We start from the raw sequence: 8,297 nt of genomic DNA, 5'->3' as shown, positions 1-8,297 counted from the left end.
AACCTAACCACCTGCCCCTTATGTCCTGGTCATAAAGAACTACTGGTGCTGCTTTTATTCAGGGGGCGAGGGCTAGATTTCTCCTCGTGCCACACCTCCCACCCCCATTCCTCTTGATGTCGTTTGAATGGCAGATGGGTCTGTTGGTAATGGAAAAATCTGTCTTTTAATTCCTCTCACCCTGGGGTTTAGGAGTGAGTCAGTCATAATTAAGAGCAGCCAAGAAAACTGAATAAGTGCTAATGGTCCTGCAAGCGGTGTGCTCAGAGCGGGCTCTGGAAATAAGCACCATCCCTTGGGATGCTTTGAAGATATTTTGTTTGTTTGCAGATTGGGAGGGACCTTTTTGTATCTTATGCTGGGAAATTTTCAGATGTGGGATGTCCTATGACCACAGTCATGTTTCTCGTCCTGTCAGTGCAGCTCTCACGCAGGGAGAGAAATGCTGGGACTTACGGATGATAGAAGTGTTGAGGAGTACCTTCACGGTTCTTCTAGCAGGGCAGAGCTGCACCTTGGGATCTCTTGTGCTCTGCCAAGCTGGAGAGAGACTGGGAGATTTAGGGAATCATTGTGCCGGGGCAGCTTGGCATGTGACCTTGTCAAAAGCTTACAGATGTGTCAGGGTTGTGCTGGTGAGGAGCAGGTCAGGCTCTCGCCGCCTGAGCTCCAGGACTGCCTGCTCATAGCACTGCTGAGGGGCTGGGTGGGCAGGAAAGCTGTCTGCTTTCTGACTCTGCCTGTCTGAAATGGGCACATTTCTGTGGAACGTTCCGATTTCAGGAGGTGTTTCTCACTGGTAAAACAGCTCGTGAAACTGTCTGCTGGATGTAGCTGTACGTTTTGACTCAGCGGTAAGAAACTGTACCCGTTGCTTGCTGACCTGGCATGTGGCAGGTGATTAGTAGTGTTTGCTGTTGGAACAAAGTGCAGCTTATCTTGATCATATTTGACCAAAATAAGGTCTTTGGAGTCAGGGAATGTGGACGTGTCAAAGTTTGCAGACAAGAGGAGAAGCAAGGCAGCTGGAGACATGAGATGGAACAACAAGCAGTGTGTGAGTCTCTCTCTGTTTTCTTATAAACACCAAAGTTTGGTGTTTTCACCTCATCTGTTTTGGCTCCAAAACTGTAAACTTCTACATCTATTTACATTTCTGTGAGTGACCTTTCTGCCTCTCTCTCCTGTTGCTAGGGCTGGCTGGTGACTATTTCTAAGGTAAATGCTGTGGGGTGATACCTTGCAACTAAGCTTTTTACTCGGCCGTCAGAGAGGCAGGACAACTGTTGTCCTGTTTGATCTGTGCTATTGAGATCGTCCAGAGCAGGATCTCTCTCCATCAGCATGGATTCCCTGGCACTGGTTCACAGGATGTTGTAGTCTCATATATCACGGTTTCACTCAGCTTTATTTTTTGAGGCTTTATGCATCTGGGAGCGTGGACACCTGATTCTCATCTTGGCAAGGGCTGCACTAAAGCTGAAGGAACAGTGCCAGCTTGCACTGGCCTAAGGATTTGGCCAAATTAAAGCACTTTTGTTCTGCAATATTTCTGTGCAATTGTGAATAACTAAATGGAAATGATGGTGGGTGTAGGCTACCTGGCTTAAAGGATGGTGCCTGGAAAATAGGTAATTCTGGAGAGAAGAATGGATTAATACTGTCATCTTATTGTTAGCTTTATGTCCCTCAAAATGCATATAGTCTCTCAGTTGTAATCTGCATGGTAGATGAACTGTGTCCGTGGAGATGCTTTAACATCGGGATCACAGGCTCTCATGATTTTCATGGTTTGTGGAAAAGCTGATATGAAAGTCACAAAAAATCTCAGGCATACCATGGAGATGCTGCCAGCTGGAAGAGATAGGGAGAAATGGCTGGATTTCTGATATTTGTTGATTCTCTGTTGCAAAAAAGTAATATATACAGAATATGTCACCTCTACCCGGTGGCTCATGAGGTGAAAAGTGGAGATGTGAAGTTGTCCAGGAGTTTTGAGGCAATCTGGGTGGTGCTTGCATGACCTTGGACCAACTGCTTTGTCTCTCAGCACTTGACTCAGATGATAAAAGGATATAATGATGATAATACTTCTCTCGTAACAAGAGTGTTGTGATGAATAAATTAATTAATCGTTGTGTTATTCTCAGTTACTATGGTAATTAGTGCTACGGAACAGCCTAAAAATAAATAGGATATTTAGGGGAAGGATATTCAGGGGAAATCGGGTAGTGTGTCCTGGACATTTGCAATAGCCCTAATTATGTTTTGTCCAAACACGGTTTTGTTTAAAACATACACGGATGCTGAATTTTGTAGCAGAAATTCTTCCAAATATTAAATATGTGCCTTTCTCCTCACTCAGTTTGAAGTGACTCTGGCATACCTTTCCTTCCCTCTCTGTGGGTGGGTGATTCCTGCAATAAGTTCTCCTATTGGGGATGGTACTCTCCCCTCACCCCCATCTCCTTTCCAGCCTAAGGGCACCTGAAATGAATGGATCTTTCTTCATCATAAATCATACATACTCAGTAATACTGTGAAAGAATTCTTAATGTGTTTGGGGAGTTTATGTAATGAACCTTCCTTGAGAAAGGTGAAGTACCGTCAATGTACTGCCATGCTGAAAGTCTGTTATTAACCTTGCTGTACAGCAAGTAGAGCATGCCTAAATATGTGCATCACTCTGTGCAAACTTTTTGAGGCTTTCTTTCAGTGATCGGCTAACTACATCAGCATGCCCTGCAGCTAGTCTTTAAAAATGCGATATGATCTTTAATCGTCTGTGAATTGTAATAGGTTACACAGGCACCATTAAACTATATTTTTTTGAGCTTTCAAGTTAATATAATTTTGGGCCCTAATAAGTTAGGCAGTATGTGCGAAGATAGTTCTGAGTTCTCCAGTGGTGGCGGCATCTCTTTAAGGCTGTGGTTTCCATTGCCTAGTACCACCAAAGCTGTCCTTACACAGAAAAAAATGCTATGTCAATACGCAAGGGTTTTCCATTACTCTCTCCTCTGACTTGTTGTCCAGCTCCTGTCATGGATGTTCAGTGTCTTGCACTGGGTTCCAAAAATAGCTGTCTTTTCTTACCTGGCCAGTTGGGGACCACTTTACAGTTAGGGTTTGTGCAGAGCACTCTGTGCAGCAACCCTGTGCTTTCTTCTTCCTCTCGCTGTCTGTAGCTGTGCTGTACTAGCTGCAGCAACCCGCATCTGTTCACCTCCTGCAGCACCTCCCTGCTTTGGGCTGGGAAGCTGTGAATTGCAAGAGAGCAACAAATGCCCCTTCCCCTTTCTCCTGGGGAATAGGAAGCTGATGCCTTGGCTTTCCTGGCCTGCTGGTCACTCAAGAAAGGAGAGCTTGGGGCTGTGCTGTGGCCCCTGACTGGCAGAACGGATAGTGTAACTGACAGACAGCTGACCTGACTGCTTTAGTCTCCAAACCTTTATTGCTCTGGAGTCATATGATCATTTCTCAAATCTTCGAAACTCTTGGCTTGTGCAGAGGGCAGTCCAAATCTGCAAGGAGGACCTTTGTGCTGTGCTCTCAGCTGCCTGCCTGTACTTTGATCATCTGCTGCAGAGGTCATCAGCCTTGCAGGTTCCTCCCTGGCTCTCTGTAACCATCTGCAAACTCTCATCTCACTGGCCAGCAGCAGCCCTGTGAATGTTGGGCAGACTGACAGACAGGGGAAGACGACCCTGCAGGGCAGGCAGGGAGGTCTCTTGATGCTTCTTTGCATGCCCTGTCTCTTCTCGCCTCCTTTGCTCCTGCAGTACCTTTAGGAAACTTGAGTTTTTGAGCTTGTGGATTTTCATACACGGTTTTTATTTGTGTCACTAGTTAGATCTCAGCCTGGAAGAGCTTCCAGTTGATGTCAGATTTGTGCTGGACAGAGTTAACCACTCGCAGTTGGAGTTGCCTCTGCGTGTATGGTTTCACCGCCATAGTTCCCGGTCCTCCCTTCTACATGTGTGCCCCTATCCACACGCACACATACTCTGTCTCTTCTTTGGAGACCTACAGATAGCTCTGAGGGTCTTTTCTGAGTTTTTTCCCCTGTTTTCCTGTCAACAGTCCCCTTGCCCCCCCATTGGCATCACTGGGGGACAAGAGCAAATAATGACTAAACGTTGGTTTTGGCTGATGGTTGGCATCAACCGTGCCCTCACGTGGAGCCTCTTGGTCTTTGTTCTCAAAATGATGAGAAGACCCTGGTCTGAGAACACTTTGAGTGAGGTATTCACCTGTGATAGCTCAGTACCTCCGACTGGTATGGGGGTGCACTGAGCTCAAACTAGAGAGTTCAGTCCCCTGTCCATAGAGACGTCTTCTGCTGTGTTAAATGTTGGCATAGTTATTAAAGCGAGGTGGTAGAGTAGTGGGAGAGCTCCTGTGACTTTTTCCTTCCTAACTACATACTGTGAAATGAATGAAATAGATGTTATGTGGTTTAATGCTGACTGTAGATGGCAGCTTGAATTTCTTCTATCCCCACATAAAACTGTGGCAGAATGCAGGAAGGTTGTGGGAGTTTCGATGTGGTTGGGAGTAAAGTTACATTGCACCCATGAAGCTACATGCCCAACCTTTGAACTAGGCAGCGTCAGTAAAGGCCAGGGGGTTAGATGGCTCTGGCTACTCTTTAACTTGTCTTTAGACGTATTCTGAAGGAATCATACTAACCTCTCTGCTTACTGGTTGTTACTACTGGTCTGTCAAAATACACCTCTGAGCGGACGTTTTGGAAAGTAAGAAATGTCGTGATTTGGTACAGGTGTGTGCACAATGCAACCTTGTTACACCACATAATGTTTACAGTTGTTCTTTCAAAAAAAACCCAAACCAAAACACAAAAAACCAACCAACCAAACAGAACCTCCAAAACCAAACGGGAAAGAAAAAAAGTCTTAACTTCAAGACACAGTTGGAAGTGACTGTTCCCTTGGTTCTGTACTCTGTCAATATGGGGTTGTCACTGTATTTATAGCTTTTGCAAATACCGTATATGAACAGTGTATGTCATGTAGGTGGTAAGCCCTGTCTTAACCTTTTGACTTGGCTCCATTCTTTTCCTTTTTCTTCCTATAGATTGCACTGATGATTTAAACTTTTGACCTCCTGTAGAAACGCTTCGCAGCTTTACTTAGTGTTCAAACCAGTGAGATCTTCTTGCTGGGCTGGGTTTTCTTCTTTTTCCTTAGGGCGCTGTTTGCTTGGAGGTGACTTTTCCTGAATACCTAATTTCATTCTCTCCTAGCACTGATCTTCTGCTGTAAGGACTTCACCGGGACAGGGATGAGGAGCTTGATAATGCATGAGTATGTGGCTCCTGGGCAAGGATATGTGGTCAGAAAAAAGATCTTGATCCTAATCACATTCAGATCAATAGAAACTGGTTTACCTTTAGCACTGTAAGTGAAGAGAGATGATTGTAGGTGACACCTAAATGAGTTCAGAGAAAATCACTACTCGGTTCATTGACATCCAAAGTGTGGAGGGCAGAGCTTCTATGCAGAGATGCTGATTTACATCTGCAGAAGCACTGCCACTCTTTTTAAACACAAGCCTTACCTTCTGAATTTTCAGGTGTTGGGGCTTCAGTATTGTTGTATCTGGGGCTTTTTTAAAATATGTATAGCAGAAACAGCAGATCGGGGTTGCATCTTGTACTGTCTGAGCTCAAGTTTGGCTTGGGCAGTGTGTAACTGAAAATTTTGTATGGATACTTCTGTGCAAAATATAAAACTGCTGGGCTGCTTGTGGCTGAAAACTGGAAACGATGGCTTCAGTGATTCCTTCCTGAGTTCCTATAAGTAATTTTCAGTCTGGCCTTTGCCTCTTAATGTCTTTCAGCCAGGAATTGCCTAGCATTGTGGATAGCTCTCTTCCATTTTTCTCTCCACTGCATGCTAAGTCTTTTAATGACCCTTTCTATCAGTCTTCCTTTGTGCCTGCCTGTACCACAGGGATGTGGAGATAGTAGTGGGAAGGAGAGGATAAAGGAAATAAAACGTCTACTCATTTTCTTCCACGTCCCCGCGGTGTGGCCTGCACGCGGGTGGGGAATGCATAGCCCCTCCTGGGGCATTGTCCGGCTCCCCCTGCACACGGAGTATCTGTCACTGCCACGTGTAACACGGCGCTGGTGCGGAGCAGGTGCTGCGCACACCCTTGCTGGGCTTCACGGTGGTGGGTGGCAGCGGCCCCTGTGCCGCATTCAAACACAGCACCCCAAAAGTGCCATCTGGGTGGCTGGCATGCGCCGTTTCCCCCTGTACCCGCTGCCCACATTTCACAAGCTTCCGCCTTTATAACTGCAGCCCCTGCTCCCTCCCGAGTCGGGATTGTCACTGCGTGTTTGTTGGAGTGCCTTGTGAGCCAAAGTCTGCTGCTGTTGCAAAATCAGTGGCAGGGCCCGTTCTGCCAATGTCGGTGACATCAGTTGATAACATCTGAAGAGATGACATGTGTTTTGTTTTCCCTGTACAAATATTGGGAACTGCCAGAAGCAGGATATGGGACAGGGTGGTCCAGAGGGCTGTCCTGCATTGCAAACCCCATGTCAGTGCCTGCCTTCTCTACTTGAACTAGGTTTTTTCTGTTTTACTGATGTCACCCATCAATTAGCATGTCGCAACATGCTTGCTATGATCCGGTGGGAAGAGCAAGAAATAATTGTATGGAAAGGAAGAAGTCCTCTGACAGCTGTGATCCTCAGGTGTTAGCTCTGTTTTGGGAATAACATTGCCATAAGAGAAGATCAAAAGTCGCCATGCAAATATTGTGGGTTTTCTTAATTGTATTCTGTGAACGCAAACTCTGTGATACTTCTTCAAATACAGCAAGGAAGACAATGCAAAAAGTAAAAATGCCATTCCTTCATATTTATCATGTGTTGGGGTGACCAAAATCAAACAAAGCTAAACAACTCACTGTGAAAGTAAATATTTGCATAGCTATAAGAAATAAATGGGGAAATTAAAAGAATCCCTTTATGATGAGCAAGATTAGTAACTATTTGCCTTTAATTCAGCACGTTAACATTGTGTTCTCCATGGTGTTCAGTGGTCCTGGGTCTAAGCAGAGCCTTTTGTCTCGGGTGGAGTTTTCACCCGTGAGAGTGTTTGTGTTTGAGAGGGCCGTGTTCAACAAGCTGCGCGTGTAACCAGGCAGAGGCAGTTAATTTGACTGGCAGTGATGCCATTCCCTTTCTTTGTGCGCAGCTCTAGGTGTTTCAGTATAGTTACGTGGTTGCTCATTCATGCACAGGCATAAGTTCAGGAGCCTGTGGAAGTGCATCCATTTAAATATTTTTTTCTTTTCCCTGCCTTTCACGCAGACTTAGTGAGCTAAATAGCTAAAAATCCTCAGGGGTTTAAAGGATTAATTCAGTACAATTGTTAAGGTTTAGGAAGGGCTGAAAATATGACAGTAGGTGGATGCTGAAGGTTCTGAGTAGAGGACTAGAGCCTCCCCTGTTATGGGTATAAATACCACTGTGGGAGGGGGGCTGGCTCATTTGTGGGGATTTTATAGCTGGGAAACAAACACACGCACACAAAAAAGTGATGGCTGACCTGGAAGTTTTGCACTGGGCAGTTTGGTGAAGCCAAACTGGGAAGATGTTTTTTTGTTAAGGGTGGCAAATTTGTTTCTCCTGCCAGATTGCAAGGTCAGCGCTAGTTTTTAGTCCCCCTTAGCTGGACTCTTTTGTTTCCACTGGTTCCTATAAATAATCTGTCCCTTCACATTTTTCTGTCTCAGGTACTGAAAAGTTCAGGCCAGAAGTTTTCCTGCACTCTCCGTAGCCACCACCTGGCGCTACCTCGAGAAGCAGCAGTGTCGGGAAGGCAGGATCTGCCCTGAGGAGAAGCCGCGGGAAGGCTGCGAGGTGCTGGGGTGAGGCTCCTCGTGAGGCCAGCCGTGCCTCCCCATGCCGGCCACCATGGACACTCTGTCCCAGGACTCTCTGCTGGAGTGCCAGATTTGCTTCAACTACTACAGCCCCCGCCGGCGGCCCAAGCTGCTGGACTGCAAGCACACCTGCTGCTCGGTGTGCCTGCAGCAGATGAGGACCAGCCAGAAGGACCTGCGTTGCCCCTGGTGCCGCGGGATCACCAAGCTGCCGCCGGGGTACTCTGTGTCACAGCTGCCCGATGACCCGGAGGTGATTGCTGTCATTGCGATCCCCCACACCTCGGAGCACACCCCCGTCTTCATCAAACTCCCCAGCAATGGGTGCTACATGCTGCCCTTGCCCCTCTCCAAGGAGAGGGCACTGCTGCCGG

The 8,297-nt window shown here is 46.5% G+C and overlaps 1 protein-coding gene across 1 annotated transcript in view; it reads left to right on the top strand.

The window, feature by feature from the left end:
* The first annotated feature begins 7,954 nt into the window (after window positions 1–7,954).
* Window positions 7,955–8,297, top strand: part of RNF152 (ring finger protein 152) — a 730-nt gene continuing 387 nt past the window's right edge. The window contains exon 1 of the mRNA XM_010134959.1: window positions 7,955–8,295. Coding sequence (XP_010133261.1) covers window positions 7,955–8,295 — 341 coding nt within the window. The remainder of the gene's footprint in view (window positions 8,296–8,297) is intronic.

Source organism: Buceros rhinoceros, unplaced genomic scaffold (assembly GCF_000710305.1).
Source record: "Buceros rhinoceros silvestris isolate BGI_N320 unplaced genomic scaffold, ASM71030v1 scaffold6944, whole genome shotgun sequence".
NCBI classification, from domain to species: domain Eukaryota; kingdom Metazoa; phylum Chordata; class Aves; order Bucerotiformes; family Bucerotidae; genus Buceros; species Buceros rhinoceros.
Note: the sequence above shows the minus strand (reverse complement) of the source record. Positions and strands in the feature narration are given on the sequence as shown.